The 23,474-nt window shown below is 32.4% G+C and overlaps 1 protein-coding gene across 3 annotated transcripts in view; it reads right to left on the bottom strand.

Moving 5' to 3' along the window:
* The window catches only part of LOC117237218 (trace amine-associated receptor 9), a 92,866-nt gene that overhangs the window by 17,870 nt on the left and 51,522 nt on the right, over positions 1–23,474 (bottom strand). For all 3 annotated transcript variants that reach the window (XM_033500980.1, XM_033500990.1, XM_033500975.1), the window contains one exon: positions 5,058–5,312. In XM_033500980.1, coding sequence (XP_033356871.1) covers positions 5,058–5,312 — 255 coding nt within the window. The remainder of the gene's footprint in view (positions 1–5,057; positions 5,313–23,474) is intronic.

The raw sequence follows: 23,474 nt of genomic DNA on the forward strand, positions 1-23,474 counted from the left end.
AAAATTAAAAAAAAATTTTTTTTGTTCTATATTTTCGGCTTCTTTTTTCGCGTAGAGCTTGTACTATCAGTTACCAGCCACCCTGTATATTATACAAATAAAGTTTGAGTTTCGAAGGATTCCGAGATTTTGGGATTTCAAATGTTGCGACTGTAGTTACGGGCTTTTTAAATATATGCTTGAATTTTATAACAATTTCAATGCAAATAAATCTTACTGACAAGTAAGAGAAACGTCTTCTTCGCTGATAATCGCACAAGCTGAAGAGATTCCTCGAATTACTATCAAGGGTGCTGTGGCAGTATGAGCTGTTGTTCCATCTCGCTAGAACTATGTCTCCCTTGAGATCGATTTTACGACGATACAATTCTAGAACAAGGAAATTCCCTAACATCTCTCTATATCGAATAGAAGTAACCGTGATCATTTGTCTAGCCACTTCAAAGAAATAAGGCCTCACGATTTCTGTGCTATACCACATCAAATAACACATACATGTACTAGCTTCATGGAAACTTTAAGTATTTTTTAAGTACAAATCTGTTTCGCTGAATTTATGGCAACAGTATATAACTTTTACCGAAATGTACAAACTAATGCTAAATTAATATCCACGAACAGTATTCATTTTTTGCAAGATTATAAATTGAAATTATCTATTAAAAGATTTAGTAATAGTATACATTTCGTTTGGTATCGGCACCTTAATAAAATAATCTTTAAATCAATTTTGAAAAACTTTCTTCATCTGACTCGTAGTTTAGAAACTAAACAATCTGAAGATCAAGACATTAACGTTATAGCACACATGTGTAACGATTTTCTACAATAATTGTTCAAATACTTTTGTATTTCACTGTGTGCAGATCTTCTTCCTCGAGTAAAATCACCATATTCGGTAGTTACTACAAAAGTGATCCCAAACGTGTCTGCTAATAATTACCTGGCTGTAATAAGATGCCATTTTTTAAAATCAAATTTTGCGCGATGAAGGGGCCAGCATGAGAGTCTCTCTGCTCGTTCTCTATACGGACATATATCAACGTGCTTGAGCAGAGAAAAATTGGTGGACACGGAAGCCGTAGCTCTGTGGACGATGGACTTGCAGCGGGATATTCTATGAATGTAGAGAAGTATGGCAATAAGCTTCTGTATAGAAGCTGAACCTATATACGAACTTACACTCTCACCACTATCGTTCCTTCTCATTCTGTCTTAAAGGTTGTCGACGTTGCTTGCTCGCGGGCAAAAGCATCCATCCTTGTACGCCAGGACCAAATTGAACGACCTTATACTATTCTGATAAGGAATGGTGTAAAAGAACAGGATGACCCGTCATCGATAGATCAAAAGTACATTTTCAGCCACTCGATGGGTATTATAAAGTTGGAACTTGTATCTTTTAGTAATCGTGTTTAATATATAAAATACGTTTTAACACATGTCTTTGATAGATTTTTTAACATATTATACGATGAAAAATTCAAATTTATATACTTTTAATAAATTAGTACGAAATTATTACTGGAAAATTGGCAAGATTCTTCATCCGTGTGATACATGTAGAATAGGACCTGTCAAAACTTTTGCTATTCTCTGTTCGTTTAATAAAATCGGGGGCGTGAACGTATTTCAATAGAAAAGTTTTAATGGTATTCAAATCACGCGAATTGCCTGACCATAAGAATACGTGGATATTTTTCGGTACGAGATGGTAATAAATTCAATGAATTAAAAAACTGCTCTATGTATGCAAGAATTTTTGTAATCATAGTAAAATCGGGGAGAAAATTATTCTACGTAAGAAAATTAGTTTCAAATATTTTCTATGAAAGTCTTTCGTCCGAGCCTTCCTTTTCGTTGGAATTGATTTGGCAAACCGATCAAATATACAGAAAATATTACACGATTGTCATGCAATTTCACCACACATTGAAATATTCTTATTCTTTCTGGGACAAGCTCTATCTATGAAAGAACAACACAAAAATAATTCAAACGATTTAACGGATGTGATAAATCTCTACGCAACAGATCACGTTCGTCTGTAATTAAGAATGACGAATTGCACGAATACATTGAAACTGGTGTAAAATATGCGCCGATATTGGCTGCAGTATTCAAACACTATAACTTAACAGCAAGAAAACGACAGTGTTATATAAATTTATTTCGATGCAATTTACATAACGATATAGATAGTATAATTTCTTCTTTAAATTAATTCTTTCTAAATGTTGACATTTATTCATGCAAACGTAATTACTCTAATCTTTGCATTAAAAATATTGTAAATTAATATTTTCAAAAATGTTATAATAAAATTTCCAAGAAACAAAACATGATCCGTGATGCACGTTCTCTTCCAATCCACTATGCTAACAAACATGTTGAACACAAACAAGTTAAATCGAAATGGAGACACATATTTCGATGCACAGAAATCAACAATCAACTATGAATTAACTATTGTACTAAACGATAACAGGCAAGCTAGTGGCGGACAGGAACACAAGCGTTTCCAGAAGATTAAAATTTACGGGACACCAACGAGCTTTTCGGAATTCATGGGCTGTAAAGTCGAAGCACGGAGATGTATGACCGCTACCGTGAGGGTCAACATAACGTATCTCGGGGACATGCTGAATCAGTGAACAGCAAGGGAAAAGGATGAAAAGCGCCGAGGAGAAGAAAGGATCGTTAAATTGCAGAAAGTATTGGAAACGGGCCATTCTACCTAACGCCTATTGGATCAAATAAATCTTATGTTTTCTGTAACGTTTTATCGTGCCACAACGTTTTTACCGTAACCACTCTACCGTTATTTTCTCACATTCGGGCGTGAAAGACCAAATTTTATCGCATATCGTACGAAATGCGAAAACTCCGAGATATTTACAGCGAAGATACGCTGAATAAATCTTTTGAATAATCGTGCAATAATTTATGATAAATTGAAATAATACACAGATTAAAACTCTTAGGCCATCTACCAAGTGGAAATGTTTTATCCTTATATAATATCATTTCTATATACATTCATTACGATTTAATGTATGTGTACATTCCGTATATGTTATTTATACATGTTATTATTCATTTAATTACTAAAAATACGAAAAAATTATTGCTATCAGATAATCGTTTGATTCAATGGAATAAACTTACTGGAATATTTGAAATATTTCAATTTCTTTTTAAGTTGTTATCATTTTTGTTTTAAATTAATCTATATGTTTTTATTATTATCAATTACACATTCAATATATATATGAAGTATATGTGTGAGCAATAATTTATTGGATATCATGGTGCAAGGGTGAGCATTAACGGTGAAGTTAGACGAAGCGGATGGAACGAGTGGAGTACCTACTTCTCTTCGTGCAACCTCAATGTCGCCACAACTTCTTATCTTTTCACAGTACTCGAACTTGACATTTACCAGCGATATTCGTAAAATTATTGTTATTATTATTTTAACGATTTTTTAAGTTTCTCATTTTTTATAACTATGTATATAAAGAAATTTATTTTAAATCTTTGCATTTTACTGATACATTATTTAAAATTCTTATAAACCTTTTCTCGTTTAAGAAACCGAACTTCTGCAAGCCTAAATGTCATTTAAACCACCAACCAGTAAACCAATATTGATTGGATTATCAGATTCACATGCAATGCTAGCAAAATGTCAGTATATGACAGCAAGCATCGTTGAATGAAGCATATGTTTCTATAGCTTTAGAGCTTAATAGTGATAATACTATTATAATAAACGATGACAAACGTTTCAGAATTCCGATTTCCGCGTATAAGTCGTACCTTGTATAAGCATGCTTGTGTATTTCTTTTTTCTTTTATATATTATTGTTTAACTCGTGTATTACATGTTGCATTTAAGAGACAAAAAATAGAAAAGTAGATAAAAAAGCGTAGTATACTAGCATGAGATTGGAAGCAATACGAGAGTAGAAAGAACAAATATTGACTTGTATTTTACAGTTTGTAAAAACTGAGAGATAAATATGATTTAAAAAAGATGTATAATAAAAGTTAAGGAAAAATAGACTAAAATTACTAATTTCATTAATATGTAAATGAGTTGTAATGCTAAATAATTATTATCAAGTTAAATGTAAATTAATCACATTATTACTATGTATCGAATATATGTATGTGTATCTATATTAGAATTATTAGAATATTTATTAATACGTGTATTTCTGTCAGATCTATTTTAATTATACTTGTACAATACGCAAATTTACCGTAGCACGTAATTTACATATTCTAGGTTTTGCAGGCGATTTTCATGATACAAGTTCACACGTGTACGAATTTAGTTGGATATTACACAAAACTGCTAGCTAAACGCTTCTCTTAAACCCTTCATGCTATACACACTAGGAGGTATGCGGACCACGTGCATGTTCATGTTTTGGTATTAGGAAATGTCTATAACATAGCAATATACAGTGTAGAGGTGAAAATGTAATGGAATGAAAATATTTTCCAAGCAATATTATAAACACAATATGTATATTAAAATATCACTAGCTAAAGTTACATATATATATAAAAAAGAAAAGGTTGCTACATTGTATCACGTGATGTGAAGAAATTACAAAACTGACAAAAATATGTACTACACATTCTTCATGAAAGCAACTGATTTCTTTAGACACCCGGTTTGTGTACAGCTAAATCGATACTTAATGCGTATGCGTACAAGTTACGGCAAACGGCATAAAAATCAACAGAGCGGGATAAGCTCGACGTATTTATGTATGAACAAGTATACTCGGCCTCCAGGATAAATAGTTAACAATGATTAAAGAAGCTTTAATAAGAAACATCATACTTATTGCATTAATTATTATATAAGGTTGCATCGTTAAAAAGAGAAACACGATATCTTTAAATAAAAATATAATAAATTTATAACAAGTGCGATAGAACCTTCCAGTAGAACTCATATCCACATTCCTGACTGCTTGTTAAGTGGAAAACGTAAACCATAGGGTTTACGTACGTGAAACGTAATTGATCGTACTCACCTTAGTGTAGAGTAGCTCCCTTGAAATACGGCGAAAGTGATTGTTGAGCAGCCAATAGAGGAACGGATTCCAGAAGCTGTTGGAGAGCGCAAGCCACGTGGCAAGGAAGTCGAGGAATGGTGGTGGTTTGCTTCCGGTACAAGCTGCAACGACTTCCTGAATTGTCCATGGTGTGACCATAACAATGAATCCTAAACTCATTGCAGCCATTGTTCGCGAGGCAGAAGTTGACAGTCGTCTCTCGTGAGCTACAAGCTGAAATATGTAAATGAAATGAATTCACTTAACGTCTCTTGCTCATTGTCGGTAATATATGTATATTACGTTAAACGTTTAAATGTTTCACGAATCAATTCTTTCTAAAAGATATTAATGATTTTATGATAATCACGGGTTCATAATAAGCGTAAATTTCAAGCTTGTTGAATACTAGCCTTCCCATCCTCGTACATTTCATTTGTATTCCTATTGTTTTTATGATTATTACAACATTACGCAATAAAATCTTTGATATGACGTATATAAATGTAATGCATAATACAACTTGATGATAGAATTTTTTGATGTTGTTACAGTGATAGAAGCACACGACGGTGTGAGATCTGACTATGAAGAATGAAAAGATGAAAGAAGCAGAATGTTAGAATTTAATCCCGGAATTAAGATTAATAATCTGTGGAAGACACAATGTTTGTGTTGAAACAATACTATGTGATTATTGTTATTAAACAAAAATTACAACAAATATAAGTAAACGTTGTGAATGTTGACAGTTGACTAGTTATTCTCAGACTGACTGACTTAGTGACCCATGGCCCTTGAAAAGATTTTGAACCCCACTCTCTATGCAGTAATGAGTGTGATCTGTGTAGATGCTTTGTGGCGGCACGTGCCACGGAACCTTCCAGCAACTTCGCGATACAAAGCACTATGCCGTTGAAGCATGACATATCTACATGGTACATCTAACGAACGCACGCTAGTGGGGATATCGCTGGGCAACGAAGGGAAGAATCCGTTCGATCAATCACCTCATCTGTATGCGATTAATATCGTTGTATTCCAACACAGAAAAGAGATGAATATAACAGAGAAGCTGTGGTATCACATAACATTGTTATATTTACATTGGTTTTTCATTGAAAATTTACATACTTTTGTTTAAATTGCCGGAAATTTTCTTCAATTATATACCTGCAAAGAAGGGAAAAATTTGAATGATCGAATTGCAAACCGGGTCATTAAATTCGAACTTTTTAACTGTCATGTCAAAGTGATTTATTCAATCGGGCTATCTATGCATGTACTCATATATAGCTGTTTTCATTGGATTTAAATTTTCCAAACCGCATATTCAAAATGTGCATTTATGTAACTTTAACAAAATTCTGCAAGCGTATATGTACTTTATCATATGATATTTTTCTCCAAATAGAAATACTTTCTGTTCGCATACAGATATTGAGTAATAATATTTCATACTGCATAAAACCTGCAAAGTTTACGATAAAAAATTTCCGATATATTTTGAAAACTTTCGTATCGTGGTTTATAAATATGCAGAGCCTGTAAGAAACTTCTAATATTAAAAAATACGTTAAAGAATCTGTGATTTATCTTGCAAGCCGCAACTTTCTTCGTAATTTTCCTTACATAAATGTATGTTACAGATTGACATACTTGTGTGTATAGTTTTAGTATAGTTAGTGATGATTCATCAACTTGTATCTACTTATATAGAATTTCCATCGTTACGAAATCAAAAAATTTTTTTAACAACAATTATTTAGTTATTTTAATAACAAATATTAATAAAAATTAGTAATAAATCTTCGCAAGACGTACTAAATGTGATGATATTTTATTATATATTTTCAACGTATAATATATTAGCAATTAACTTCAAAATCAATTTGTGATACGAAGTGATTCACTATGAAAAAATAAGAAGAAAATATAGAAGATAATTTTTTCATATAACGCTTCGTTTTCGGGAAAATCAAATTTAAAAATTTGTCACATATACTTAAAGTTGTTTGAAGAATCGCAAGAAGATCATTGTACATACGAAAATAAGTAAAAAATGTCAAATCAAATTTTCGTTAAAGACTTCATTCTCAAAAAAGTGGAGTTTAAACATGTCTAGTTAGGAAGGCACAGCTACCTTTTTATGTAATAGATATCAATTTGTTAGCATTTTTTATTACAAATAATATGAAACAAATTAATCTGGAACTTTTCATACATTTTTATTATACTTTTGTTACGTTACACAAATTTTTCCAATTCGATTTACTGAAAAATGCAGTTTGGACTGCGTGTGAACTAGAACGCTCCGCAAAATTCGATTGATATGATTTTATTAGCCCTTTAGTTCATCCAAAGTCAAAAATTCTAATGGGGTTATATTTTATACATACACAGCTATCATCTGATCTACGATCGACGCAAAAATCCAAAATATTCGAAAATCGATATTTTTCACAAAAAAAAAAAAAAAAAAAAAGAAAAGAAAGAAATTCACTACTCAAAAATTAATCTAGTATACGCGTATGATAAATTTTCAAATTTATTTTTCTCAGGAACAAAACACCTTGTGAAAAAATGTTATTCTACGTTTTCGATTTATTTTCACACGTAAAATAACGTCCTATCGATTACTTATTCCTATACAGCCCCGAGTTACCTATGTTCAAGTATACTCGATAAATTTTCAAACTCAATTTCCTCGAAATTTGAGTCGAGAATGAAAAAATGTTATTCTATATCTTCTTCTTATTTTTTCATAAGGAATGCATGCTGGTACACGTCATTCGGTCGCAGTTCGTGTATATTCAACGTATGACATATCGGCGATCAATTTCAAAATCAAAAGTTTTGTGATGAAAGCAATAACATTTCATTGACTAATTTTTGGTTAAAGAATAACCACGAGGACATTCAGTAATACAGAACGTCCGTTGAATAAGACGACCTTAACGTCTAAAAGGTAGGACGTCTAGTCGACTCGTCTTTTAGACCAGCTTGACACCGTTACGAAAGTCGCAAAGCGTTAAGCTCGTCAGCGTCAAAGCCTCTCATCGCACAGCAGTAAAAGGATTACGGATCTGCTCGTTTAGATGAATCCTTCCTCTTTCGCTTCTTCCTGATTCTCTCCACCTTTTTTCCCTCTCACTTTCTTTCTTTCTCTCTCTCTCTCTCTCTATCTCTCTTTCTCTCCCCAGCTCCTCATCTTGTACTCCTTCCTATCCTTTTCCTTGCATCTCCTCATTTCTTTCTTTTTTTCTCATTCGCTTCATTTGTATTTTAAAGCATTGCGAGCTTTACTTTTGAACCAGGCAACCTTTCTTATGCAATTCTTAGAATTACATGATTATTGAGAAAATTAGAATAATTAAAGCTTTCGAGTGGTAAAAGTCAGGATTAATTAGTTCGGAGGCTTAACACTGTATAGGCTTACACTGTATAATGATAAATATTTTTAAATAAATTTCGAACGTTTGTATAATTAACGTTAACGCTGAAACAATAACTTTAAAGAAATTTAAAAAACAAGATTTAATTTATCAGTTTTATTTATTTTATTTCTCTTAATGGAAGAATCGTTTCACTTGTCAATTATTAAAACGTATTGCTTAAAATGAATAATTTCTATGTTTTTTGTATCTGAAACAGGCAGATACTTTTATCTATTTTTTGTTGTACTATAAACAATCATTCACACGTATCCAAGAAATTTTTAATATGAACTCGTTATATGCATATGCAGGCTGTATGAATAACTATGCATATCTGCGTTATTCATAAGTATGCATAGCAACCGTTGTATGCATAACTGGCAGCATTTTCTATCTGACTATTACTTTCAATATTGCATCAATTCTGTTTAATTCATCTCTTGTTATAGCATTACGTATTCAATTGTTACAACTTGTTATAATATATCGTAACGCTCAATCCACGTTTAATTGGTAACGATACAATTATCTTTATGCATTTATGATAAATGCAAAAATGTACAAAATATACTTAATATGAACAGACGTATAATGATATAGTGTATACAAAATGATATTTCATTATTCAATAAATCTTTCAACTATCAACACTAGCCTTTATACTAGCCGTTTTGTAGCATCTACATGAACGAAATTAGCTAACTTGCTAATTGATCCTATTGATAATTTGCGTCATCTCTCTTGAATGGTACCTACAATGACTGAGCTTATGGACTTTAGACTAAGTTTCCTAATTCAAAATCGCGTCGGTGGTTACCAGATCTCAAAATTCAATTATCGATCCGAACGACGCGACGCTTCCCACGATATCTACGAGTAAACACTAGCAGATGAATCAACTGCTAATTTTTCTAGTAGACACGTTTTATTAATATATTATCACCTAGAAGATTTGTATAATAAATCATAAATAAATTAATTTGTTAGTTTTCGTAAAAATTAACTTCAGGTTATATATACATATAAAGTTTCATACATGAAATCTCTGTATAGAGACTGTGTAAATTGCTAGTTGGTATTTGTGTCTTGTTAAAAGACAAACTTCTGTAAGAAACTATATAATATTATTTATAACATACACGGTATTATACACATCTCTATATTGTTGCCACACGACAAAGATAGTAATTTATCAGAAAATCCTTCTACAACTGCGTTGCGAGTGTATTGTACATATCTATACAATTGTAACGTCAACTTGCAACACACCAGCGATTCATCGAAATTGATTCAATGCGATCGCGGCTTCTACTTCCGGGCATCGACACTTCGCAAGGACACCTATAGTGGCCACTGTACCAACCTATCAATACATCGACGAATACGTTAGTGAAATGATCCATTGCATGTAAAAATTCATGAATGCAAAAGCCATGAATGCATTTTTTTAATAAAGAACTGAATTAATTAAAATATTACAGAAGGTGAATTTCTTCCTTCAATTATCTCTCATTTGGCGTTTTATTCTACAAGGATACTGTGACAATATCTAACCTTATTTACTCGTTTTGGTAAGCAACGGTATAACGAAACATTGTCTTATAATTTATCTGATAATGTGTAATGTATACTATAATATTGTATAAGGTAATCCCTTCATAAACACTAAAATTGCCTTAGTAAGAAAGAAAAAACACCTTTTTATCTGTTAATCGCTTAACCACGTTAAATTCGTAAAGTTTCAGTGACGATCAATGAACAGAACCATTACAATTTAATTTACGTAGGTGAAAAAATTCATTGTGCCCACCGAAGATGGCAAAAAGAAAAAATGATAAACGAGGACTCTTTCACGGTATGTAGAAATTACCACATGCATTTCGTCAGTAGCCGATCTGTCCACATCGTGATTTATAGGACTGATAAGGACAACCGTCGATTCTATATGAACTGGGTAACGAGTGCGCACGTCAGCGATATTGGACAGAGGACGAGAGATTGAGATTCATCCGAGATCGGCACACAGTATTCCTCATTCATCATTTCATGTAGTATTGTAGTATGTGCATGTAGTATTGACTCTCTTTTATTTATAATCATTTTTTAATATTCTAATAGTATACAACAAGTGACTATAAAGTACGAATCACTCGAGACCTCTAATACTTTCTAGCTATTTTAAGAAATTTGAAGTATGGTTGTTTAAAAAAAGTAACTCTGTCAGCTTGTGCTATGGTTCATAATAAATTATTTAATTGCTATGTATATATAATCTTCCGTGTATTTATTTTGTTTTAATAATATTATCATGTATTTGTAATCTTCCATTTATTATAAATTACAGTGTAATTTGTGTAACCAAGGATAATTTGTTATTCATGATATAGCCACGAAAGAGAAGTTTTTGCATGTGCTAATAGTTTTTATATAGACAAAAAAGAACGAAGTTGACCTTCATGTGTTGTTACGACCGTTCGCGGAGAGACGCGGTCGCGAGGAAAACGCGTCAGCGAGAGGCGTAAATTCTCGCTACGATTCGGTGAATCGACGCCGCGAAGTAGTCGTTCCCCTGTTTCGGTTAAGATAACAGAGGTGGTTAAATGAATATGACACAGTACAGTAAGTTATATTTCACCGTTTATTCCAACAACTTATAACGAAGGCAGTTACGCTGGTGCGTATGTACGAGATGAGTGAGTGACTGATCTGTGGGTGTGTTTACCCGGTTAAAGGATGTTGACCGTTCGAAGGATGTAAAATCAGTACTGTCTTGGGAGACGATGCTGTGTCGGAGGAAAGCTAAGGATGGGTGAGTCTAGCGCACGGGACCATCGGATTTGTTGGTGCCGATGTTAGTTAAGAGAGTGAGGGAATAGGCTTCGTTGTTAATTGCTTAAACGAAGGGTCTCAACCGCCCTCGAGAGAAAGTGGTTAGTGGGAGGAAGGTTGCAGCGTACGTGAGAAAAACTAACTTTCCCTAGTTAAGCCGTGGTAGACAATAGTCTTTGGAAATTCTTCGGAAACACCTGTGTGTTTGGTTTGAAGGACCTTCTCTAGGAAATCTATGAGATTTATGGAAGGTACTTGAAACCATGGAGGATACGCTGCGAGTATCCGAAGACATCTGGCTGCCATATTGCCCGCGGCGTGTGGCCTCGGCTAGGTAGAGTGTTACGCGACGTAACATGTGTATTTTCCCTATCTATCTGCAAAAAGAGTAATACTAGTATTAACACTTAATAACATCAAATTATATTCCCTTCGATGGTATTTAATTTTTATTTAAAATAGTTGTTCACTTTGTTGTAATTTATTATTTTTTTTATTAAACCTTTGAAACTAGTTTATTTGATATTGTTACGTTGGCAGACTCACCCTGTATATAAAGTTTTGATAACTGAAAATGTGTTATTCTGTTACAGTCATAAATGTAAGTACGGTAATTGTGAAATCCATTCGTTTGAATTAGAGTGCTATGAGAAAAGAGCTTATAACGTATAGGTATTTCAACTCAATTTGGCGCTCGAAAGTTTAATTAAAGTTTCAAATATATCTGTTAATTCAATCGTTCGCCAAATCGAAATGAGATATGATGTAACTAAAAGGTAAAACATCCGATCGACAATTATTTAAATATTATAAATGATGAACAAATGGAATACACTTAATTAATTGGCTTGTTAATACAAGGTGTTGTATTAGCAGTGAAATTAATTATTAAGCTCAATGAGGCTAAGTACCTACAAAGAAAATATTAAAATCTCGCATATAATTTAGAAATTAAGAAATATGAAGCTAAAGAGCTTATCAAACAACAAAATATTTCTACAATATTTTATTATTATAAACGACAGTTTTATTATCGCACATTGGCTTCTAGAAATGGATTTAATCGTGGCATGATATTCTAAAAAAATGTGCAAGCGCTCAGATACTTTTAAATGTAAGTACATATGTAATGCCATTACTGGATGCTATAACTTAACAGTAGAACTACCGAAAGTTAACACGAAGCTATTTCCACCAAAACCAGTGAAAATGATTGGTCTTTAAAAAATACGTAATAATAGAATATTTTTATATTTATCGATTTATTACTTTCTTACAGAAGCAATTCCGTGTTATGTAGTACATTTTTGATATTATTAATCCGTCTAGGATCCCTAAATGAGGGTTGACACATTTATAAAATTGTAGAGCCAGTCATTTCGACTGGTGTGGTATTTCTAGTGTTAGGATCTAGCGATCGATCCGGAATTTTCCTGATGACTGATATCATCATATTGAATGATACGCAGTAAAAATTTTAAAAACGTGTGGGAAGTTGTACAAAACGAGGAAACTGGTTAATTGGAGTTCGATAAACGGATTGCAGGATCCTTTTACACTTTGACAAGTACCAGTCATTTTGACTGATATTGGTGTAAGTAGCCTTGATACAAAATTATTTTGAATTTGAATACATAAAAAACAAAATAAAATTCATTATATTATTCTTTTAGTTACCGTTGCGAAAGTACATCATTGCGGGGAAAAAATATAACATGAAGTAGAAATTTTAAAATAAAATTGTAAAACTAGTCAATTTGATTGGTGTGGTAGTTCTAGTGTTAATATTATCAGATATATCAGAAAGAAAGAAATTACTTTTATATACAGTGAATCACAAAAATATTTTACCGATTGCCACAGAAAATTTGTGTGAAAATATTATGTATTCTAGAAAATTTTTTGAAATTTATAATAAGCCTTTTCTGAATATATTATGTATGTTATATAAAACATTTAGCATATATGAATTTTAATGCATCTTGTCAAAAATAAAGAAGTATGCAGTAATTTTTTAATCATACTGTAAGTTGTAATATCATTGCTCCCGTGAATTCACCCCCAAAAGTCTACAAGGAAAAGGCAAATTCCGCTCCGTAGACTGCATAAGTAAACCTTTATAGCACCAATGTAAAGATATTCTAGCTATGTTCATGGAATTATTTTATTAATCATCAAGATTCTGGCAAACCTCAAGTGGAGAATCTGAATTCGTGAGATCTTCTCTCTCTGCGGAATATTGTATCGTACGATTTCCTAGCGCTTTCCATCAGTTCATGTACCATGAAACTTCCATAAAAATTTCATATCCACAGCGTAATTAAAGTGGTGGGCTTAATAACACAATTCGTAAATTTTGCCAAGCAACGGTTGATCATATCATAAATCAACGCTATAAAATTTCTACGTTATACGTTTCAACGATTATCCTTACAATAAATGTTATCGAACAGCTTTACAATTATACATCAATTTATTCATTTTTTCTTTCTATTAGATTGCTATGTAATTTGCAAATGTTTCAATGCGGACACTGTTTTTAAATCCTGTCACTGCACGTGCAAAATGAAATCTATACCTACTCTAGGGAGAACAACCCAATCAACAAGATTTAATAATTAAACAACCAATGTCACGATATCGTTTCGTAATACTAGATTGCTAAATAAAATGACAGCTTTTTAATCATCTCGTTAGTTCATTCGGAATTAAATAGTTTAATTCTTTTCAGAGATAGAGGTAGGATTTGATTGGGTTATTTCGACAGATATAATTTAAACACGCTTTTTGCAAAAATACAAAAAGTATTTGAATTTATATAAAATTAGAAGTGGATTTACAAAATAAGAGATATAATAGTAACGTATATTATGAGAAATGGTAAAAACAACATATCGTTTCGTAATAGTCCAGATACATTTTACTGTTTCTTACGCCGAAATCTAATTACAATAGTACGTTGATGTCAAAACTGTTCCATACTCTCTGCCTTTTCGCTCTCTCAGCGATAGAATGATAAAAAATTCCTACAGAAGTTATAAACTTATAATCTCGGTACAGACCAGTGAATTTTTTTGATCGGATTTCTCGCGTGTTTCAGTAGTTCATTGAATTATACGACGAAATGCAATTTATGTGCTGCTGCCTTCGAGGTTTATGACGAGCGAAAATTGATTCTTGATGGAGCAGAGCTACGCTTCTGTAATGACTTTTGCATGTCACAAGAATATTTATAATTTCCAATTTAAGACTAATATCCCCCACTTTTCAATGATGTTTCCACACAGATGAGAATCAAATTTTACAGATTTAGATGCGTATATAGTAGTTGCTAAAAAATACTATAAGAAGTCTAAAGATTGAAGTATTTTTTGAGAAAATAAAAAAAAATACTTAAAAATGTGGAATGTATACTGAACAGTCATAAAAAAGAAAATTAAGTAATAGCGACAATTAAAAATACTAATTTAGATTATCTGCAAGCCTTAAATATAAGAACATGTCAAAAATAATTTTGTAGGTCCCAAAAATTGGTAATTTAATTATGAAATGAAGGAACAGGTTAAGCCTGTTCATAATTAGTTGTCGCAGTTATCTTTTGTTGAAAATAAATAAATCGATTTTCTTGTTAGAATTCAAACAAAAGCTTTAAAAACTAAAACATATATAGTTTTAATCTTAAAAATCGGAAAGCTTGGATTTCATACGATATTGGTCTTAAAAATTCCGTTTTTAAGGTCGACCTCTATATCATCATCCAGCCCAAGTGTTCGACGATGGGAAGGAAAGGCCTTCTGCCGCTGTCTCATTTGTCAACCCGTGCCATAATAGTATTAAATTCATACTGGCCATATTTGTCGTAACATTTTTCCCCTGGTCTTAGATGGGTTCTCGTATATCCTAATATAACAGTGGCGAATACATACGTAACTAGGGACATTTTGTTTTCATTAAGCACGTAAAATATGTACCATTTATTTGTAATGTAAATTAATATTATTATACCGTAAAATGAAATATTAGTAAAAATGTAATGATTATGGGAAATATATGTGAAATGATACAAATAAAATTTAATTAAACTGTATAAAATAATTTTCATTAAATTTGAAATCAGAAAAAGAAATAACTCAACGTGATGTAAGAATTAATGTACGAATTGTAAGCAAAATGGAAATTTGTTCTTTTCACCGTAATCATTCTGAATATGAAAAATAAGATAATACAAAAAACACAGTACAAAGATAGTATAGTACAAACGTAGTACTCCAACGTAGTATAAACATCTGCCTATATCATCCTCCACATTCAAACCGAGCATACTTAAATCTCTTACTCCGTCGTACAACTAGCATTCAATCAGCACGCGCATCCAATCCTCCTATTCAATTCTATACGCAGACTTCGCATTGTTTGCCAAACTACCCCTGCGCGCAGCTACCATGAGAAAGCTGTGAGAATATTTCGCACCTGAAATTCTGAAGATTGTTTAATCAAACTATGGCAGAATCTATTTCTCAAGCCCATCGCGCTGAGAGTTTGCAAATTCTCGTTTGAGTTACCGATATGCTCTTTGTATATCCAGTCGTAACGTATGAAATGTTCGCTTTCTTCGGATATTTCAGATTGAGTATGCTTCTGCACTTTATCAACGTCAGTTTGTTAATCAACGTTGTATTATCAACAGATGTAACTTTATGGTAAGCTGTTGCTATTACAAGAGGTACACCAAGCGTAGCACATAGTACACGATATCCATTAACTTAATGATTGGTCGCAATGCACTTACACAGGGCTAAAACCTTTAACATCAAAGATTGTAAATTATAGGTGTATTCCGCGAGAATTTGAACCGAAGAGACTCATTGGCACATACTAATTATAATACATCTGAACTTTTTATGTGAATATACATATTATAATGTAATCATTAAATACGTAATTATATATAACGTAATCATCAAGCAACATACATATGTAGTTAGCTTCGTAAAATTAGTAGAAATTACAGCCATTTTGCAAACGATTTGCTATTAATAAATCTGTTTCCTGCCATTCTAATTATGCTACCTGCTGGCGTTCCACTACGTAATTGAGATATCATATATGTAGTATTTTTTGAAAATAAATAGCAGAAGTCAAATAACTATTCTATTTAAATTTAAAAATCGCTCTACTACTTCGCTCTAATACTTAGGATATTCTATATATTTTTGAATATTATGTGCATTCTGTGTGTCTTTGCATTTTCAAATATCCCATAATGGCGCAAAAACCATAGTCTAATAATTAGACTCACGTATACATATAATTTAAAGCAGGATAATTTAAGGAATAAAATAAATAAAGCTATTAATATAATAAAACTAAAATAAATAAATCACTGACAAGAATATATCAATTGTTACTAGCGTAAAATAGGCTTACGACTTCAACCGTTAACTTCGCTCCCTTTATCTTGCTCTTTAGACAGAAGAGATGGTACACGCGAATACTCGTTTTCCTTGGACTCAAAGCTTGAACAATACTGATGCAAAGGCTTAACGTTGCCGTTTACGCCGGAGATCATAACACACGCCTAGGAAAACTGATCGTGTCGTTTCAACCCTTATGTCAACGTTGTTCAAGGGAGAACTTGTCAGTCCTCTGCTCTCTTTCTACTCCTGTCCATAGCTACACTGCGGATGTTTGTTCAAATTCATATTTTTACGAAAACAATTTGAAAAATGGCTCTTAAACCCACTACAACGCTTCGATTTTTTACTTCAATTTTGCTCCTATTGTAATACATAAAAAAATATTTCAGTTCCAGATGAACTTGTCGAATAGAGGTAGCTATACAGGGGACTTCGAGATCATTGAGAAGGTAGCTGTTCGACAGGTTAACCGATTTTTAACGTTTTAAAAAAATTGTAACCTGAAATTGAGTCAAATAAAGAATTTACTAATGTAAAATAAAATTTAAGTATCATTTTTTTCATTTAAAAAGGCCGGAATTATTTTGTATTTTCCAAATAGCAATATATATATTGCCACATTCTTCAAACAAAAGTTATAAAGAAGAACGTAAAAATGTTCTTATTTTCAAAGGTTTTTGGTTTATAGTGTACGTAAACGTACGCTACGAACAATGGCGCTGAACTTGCGAAAAGAATAAGTAAAGGTAGAGGAGAATGAAACAAAACGGGATCAAATTCTTCGGGCATGCAGTGCACAAAAAGATATGAACAAGAGAGCTGTAATGAAACTGTTTTAAAAACTATTCATAAAAGTTGTATGCTAGTTGTATACAATTCGTATACAAGTTCAGTATTTTCTTCCGCTTTGCTAACATATTAAACTTGAAAACTTTACTCTTTATACCACGTTCATCGTACATAATTTTAAGAACAACGCTAATTTAATAATTTCTATACAAATCATATTGCTTTACTTATGTTAAATCTGAGACCATAGATTTTGTTATACAATGCATTAATAAATAATACACACGTGTCATATATAGATACATCACAAGTTTAAGGAAAACATATTTTCTATTATTTCTTTAGTTTAAAAAATATCATTATTACTGTTTCTATAATTCTAAAATATTTTCTTACTTTAGAAATATATCCAAAGGTATGATAAACATTGTTAACAATCCATAGATATTCTGCGCTCGGATATGAAAGTACAATATTACTCCATTTATATGTTAATATATAACATTTAACAAAGAAATTGATTTAAGTACATTGTACATGCAACACACGTCAAGCGTAACGAGTTCATTTAGAATAATTTCCTTCACTCGAGTCGGAATTATGAACTAAAATGTTTCAGATAGCTTCTGTATAATTAAAACACTACGACATAATTGTTAACATAGAAGGAAGTCGACATTAACAGGAAATTTGATTTTTTCATTCTTTCTTCTAATAATGAAAATAAACCTGTGATTTTCGTTTGCAGGTTACGCGAGATTTCAGCGTCTTACAAAAGCTTTCCGCTATAAGGAGGTAAATAAAGTTTACCTATGCCATTAACGGCGTCTTCAAAGTCATTATGGCTACAAGGCTGCGACGACTATCTCCACCACTTCCGTTGCAAAGAGTTCTTTAGGCGAAAGATTCATTTTTATCATGTATCTAAGAATTATTTCTTTATACTTAAGGTCACGTAGTTTTATTAAAATTCTATTACCTGAAAGTTACTATGTTTATAAATTTTTATGCTGGAATAATACTTCATGCGAATTTAGCTAAATACTTATAACTTTGTACTGATATCTTTATAGTGGAATAAACTTCGAAAGTTCGAAACAATCTCTTTTGCAAGTATTCCTATCTAAAGTGTAACTGGACACTTCTTAGGTGGCATAATAGCATAAAATGTCTTTATTAAAAGATAATAAAGAGCGCAAAGGATTAATTCCATAGGAAACCAAGAACTTTGATTTACGAAAGGATGTAATAAACTTCTGTATAGGAAAAATTCAGGATGAAAACGAGTATGGAAAGGCTGGTGCGTTAAAGGACTTAAAGAGAATATTGAACGGAGCAACCTGACAGAGATGAAGGATTTCAACGAAAACACAGCAGTTAGCTTTGAAAACATCATCGAAGTTTTACAACTGTAAACACTGCGCCGCATCAATTTAAAAATGCTGTAAGCATGAAGAAATAAATACCGCAAACATTTAATGAGCCCAGGATTAACCGTTGCATAACGAATAACTGGGTCGTTTGAAACTGAAGTGGCAACGCAAAGTTCGATGCTTTCAGAGAAAAGGATACATCCAGCGAACGATAAACATATTTTTGTAAGAATACAAATTTCTTATTATTCTACTCACGTTTCTGATTCATACAAAATTGGATATTGTGAATCTCGTTTTGTTACTTCACCTATTGAATATCATAACGAGAACTCTACTTTGAATATTTAAGGATCTGCGAATTTTTGTACCGTTAAATTTTCCATGCATGCATAATAATCTGGTTATATACAATAAAATTCAAATTAACAGATACAAATACTTTTCGCTGATTAAATGAAATTATTTTTTGTTTATTCGTATTTATATATATTACCAAAAACGTTACGTAATCATTGAATGTCTATTATAATTTCGTAAATGTTTCATTGCACGCATAATGACGTTCATTTAGAAATAAACAGTGAATATTTCATGCGTGTTACGAAACGAAAATGTTCCTACCCAAATGATATAAAAATGTTACAAAAGTTTAAATAAGGTAAAATATACAAATGTCCGTGGGAAGAAAAGATTGTAGAGGTATTTGAAAATTTCAAGCGCACTTTTCTACGCGTTCCTATGAGGAACACTTTAAAAGAAATGCTCAATCTGCAAAGTGAAAGTGACAAATTGCGATATACTTCAGAAAATACGCACACTATTTCGCATGTACAACTTCATCCTGCGCGGGACTTGCTCGTGAGTAAAAACGATTTTCCGTTTCTTCGCTTTCGTCTCCGAGGGAATCAAACTACGATTCAAACATTCAACATGGATCGTTTTACAACTTTCACACGTTTGAACTTAAAAGCTCGAAATATAATTAATCATACTTTTTAAATTGAACGAATTAACAATGTGAAAAATCTGTAGTTTGTATTTCCTCGATATCTCGCCCTTCCCCGCTGATGATAATCCATAACAACGGAGAGTTAAAGCTATATCGAAAACCATTTCTAAAGTGATGCGTTTCTTAAATTTCTATCATCTCGAGATAGCGGTAGATGAAAACCGAAGAATGGCAGCCCTACGCTAATGAGCAGAAACGATGCGGTGGGTTACAAAAGGAAGAAAAAAAACGAGAAGAAGACGATCTATCCTGCAGAACGCCCACGAATTGAATGTACGGACTCGATTCCATTTGATTCCTCATCGGGCTCGTTCCAGCTCGTTATCTCACAATAAGCGGGAGAAAGATGAGGTGAAAAGCGGAAATAATAAGAGGAAGAAATTGAACGGAACGTTCCGTGTTCTTCGCTTGTTCTGTAACCGTAGAATATTTGAATGAATTTTGAACTACAAAGTAGAGTATTTCATTTATAAGTTTCATATTTAACATTTTTCGTATGGTTCGTTTTGTTATTAATTGCTACATTATTATCTACTTATAGTTCGTTATTTATATTCATTCCGTAATTCAAGTATCGAACAATCGTTATTAGAATATTTGTGGTGACAATAATTTGATAAATATACAGTTTTCTTGCTATATTAATCGTTATAAATGGTTCGATAAGTACTGTAAATGATTTTATAGATCAGATTTCGCTCGGTCATCTCAGATTCAGATTTCAACTGAAATTATCCATCTGATAATTCTTCTAATTTTCTATGTTACTGTTTAACTAACCACAGACAGCATCGAGATTAGAGGAAAAGATATGGTAGAATTGGTAAGAATATGGGCAGTAAAAGGTAGTCACTGATTAACCAGTCACTTTTCATAAATAAAAAAGCGTGGTAATTTACAAAACATATACAATAACACTAAACAACAACGACTATGTGGGGATTTTTCTAATGCTTGCTACGAAGGTTTTTGAAAGGATGGAACAATTCTCATTGCAAGTTTTACTGTATCCTCCACATTTCTACGATATTGCTTTTTCCGATTACAGCAGCTCTCGGATAAGGCCATGAACACGCAGAAGCAGTTTTTACCTTTATCTCGCTGCATTATCTGGCAATTGTCCGCACGAAAAGGTAAGTGACTTTCACGCTGAGCCTACAGTCGTTTGATGCGCCGAAAAAAAGTTTTTATTACTTCAAGTGTCTCTTTGTCCCATTGTTCCTCATGAAAACGTGCAGCTGACAGACGATTATTAGACGCGTCATTAACCTAAGCTAACCTAATTCTAGACTCGAACCCAAATCCAAATTCAAAGCGGAATCAATGACACGCGAAAATCTTCGTTTCTGCAAACAAAACAGCGCTAGAATCGGTTCTAGTATCGATTTTACGATAATAGAAATCGCATATTCCCATAAAAGCAACGCGTTGTGTGTTTTCTATTATCTAACTTCGTTGTGCAATTATTTCGCGATAACGATATATTTAAGCTTGAAACTCGAAAATCATATTTTGCAAAGAATCAAATTCAAAAAATGCATCTCCTCAGAATTTGACGAGAAAATTTGGTCTGCGCCAATATTTTTCGGTACTTCAGTACTTATCTCAGCGATTGTAATAAAGCATTTCTAACTGTTGTTTTATAACGTCGTGAAAATTTGCACATCTTAAAACTTCTGGAAACTATCCAGATCGCCAGTGGCGATTCATCGAGAGCAAAAAAAGGGCGAAACTCAAGGACGAAAAGAGAACTCCGATTGTGTAGGTGATAAGAAAGAAGTTGCAACTGATCGTGAGAGATAGTAGTCGTTAACTGACCGCGATGAATATCTCAATCTCTCGGTTCTTAAAGATCGAAAGATTAAATCGGGTGACGGATTAGATCTCGTTTCAAACAGGCATCCAGGCATGAGATAAAAGTAAGAAGTTGATAGCTAGATCGTTAGAAGCGAAGAAAAAAATATACAAAATCTATTCTTCGAACAATTATGATTGATTTAGATATACATATATATGTTGCGATTTAAATATATAATGATTAAAACTATGAAAAATAATTTCATACGCAAGTTATTTTATTTGATGCAAAAACTCTTAACGAAGTGTATGATTTTTCCTAGATAGCTGCTTGCAGAGATTTCAACGCTCAAGTATTTTTTACAGATGGAAGTATACATATATTTTCATCGTGGATTTCGATTCGTTCGATGATATGTATAAAATGTATATCTGAGCAGATAATAATGAAAATGTATACAATGTTTTTATAAATATTGGTTATTTCATTTAATGGAAAACTTAATAGAGTGTATGACTTTCTTTTATATGTTGCGCGCAGAGATTTGAATATCAATGTATTTTTTACAGATGTAACGGTAATGCAAACATACAAATATTTTCATTATATATTCCAATTTGTTCAACAAGGTATATGAAATAATAATACGTTTGAATAATAATTTATCCGGTGTTTTTATAAGCGTTAGCGATAAATGAAAATATCCAATTCTGTAACATTAAAAGCATTGAAAATTCACATTCAGCAATTTATTAAAAGAGCAAATACAAAGTGTGATATATGCTTTTATGTTTTAATCGGCTTATTTGAAATATACGAATATTTTTTAACAAAATAGAGTGGATCTGTACTTCACTGGTTTATATATTGTAAGAAATTCCATTTAACTCATAAGTATATTCTCTTTGGATACTCTTCTATGAAAGCTGGTGACCAATTTACTTAGACATTTCGTTCTGAAGTTCTAAGATAAATGCTGTGTTGTTTTTCACAGTCTTCTTACTGGATAGGAAAAGTAAGTCGCGAATCCTCTAAAAAAGATGTTGCTATTCTTTAAGCCAATAGCACAGCTATTTGCTATCACTAAATTCTATCGTATATCTTCTAAAAATCCTAGCCTCCAGCGTTAGGTGTCTACAAAATTTCAATTCAGTAAGCATTCTTGGGCATGCAGATTGCGCATTCTCGCAAGCATACTCGGCCACACACGACATAAGCTTCTGCTACGTATAAATTCTAGGAAATATCGTCGGGTTAAGTGCTTTCGATGACCCTTGAAAGTACGTTGTCGCTAACGTATACACGTTACTTTAAGCTTCTGTCACTTGAACAATTTCTTAGAATTCATTAAAACAGTTAAAGAATATAGCGATAAAACGATAAATATAAATTATCACAAACAACGTGAAACATAAAAACTGATTTGTCGAATTTTGTTGAGCCAGTTCGAAGTTATTCACAAGACATAAATAGAAAAGCAGAGACAAGCGATGGCAAACATTTTTCAAAACTTATGATCTTAAATAATTTCGTGTTTGAGAATCGGACATATAATTTATATAATGAAACTGAGAAACTGCTAAGAAGTGGAATTTGATCGGGTTGACTTCTCAGAAGCTCGTATAATGTACTAAAAAATTGTAATATATTAATCGGCGATTATCTACAGTCTACTGCGTTAATGACGTGCAAGATTGAATAATTACAAACAGATGAAGAATGATAAAGAGTTCGAATGTGT

This window comes from Bombus vosnesenskii, unplaced genomic scaffold (genome assembly GCF_011952255.1).
Source record: "Bombus vosnesenskii isolate JDL3184/JDL3185 unplaced genomic scaffold, Bvos_JDL3184-5_v1.1 scf7180000013264, whole genome shotgun sequence".
Classification (NCBI taxonomy): domain Eukaryota; kingdom Metazoa; phylum Arthropoda; class Insecta; order Hymenoptera; family Apidae; genus Bombus; species Bombus vosnesenskii.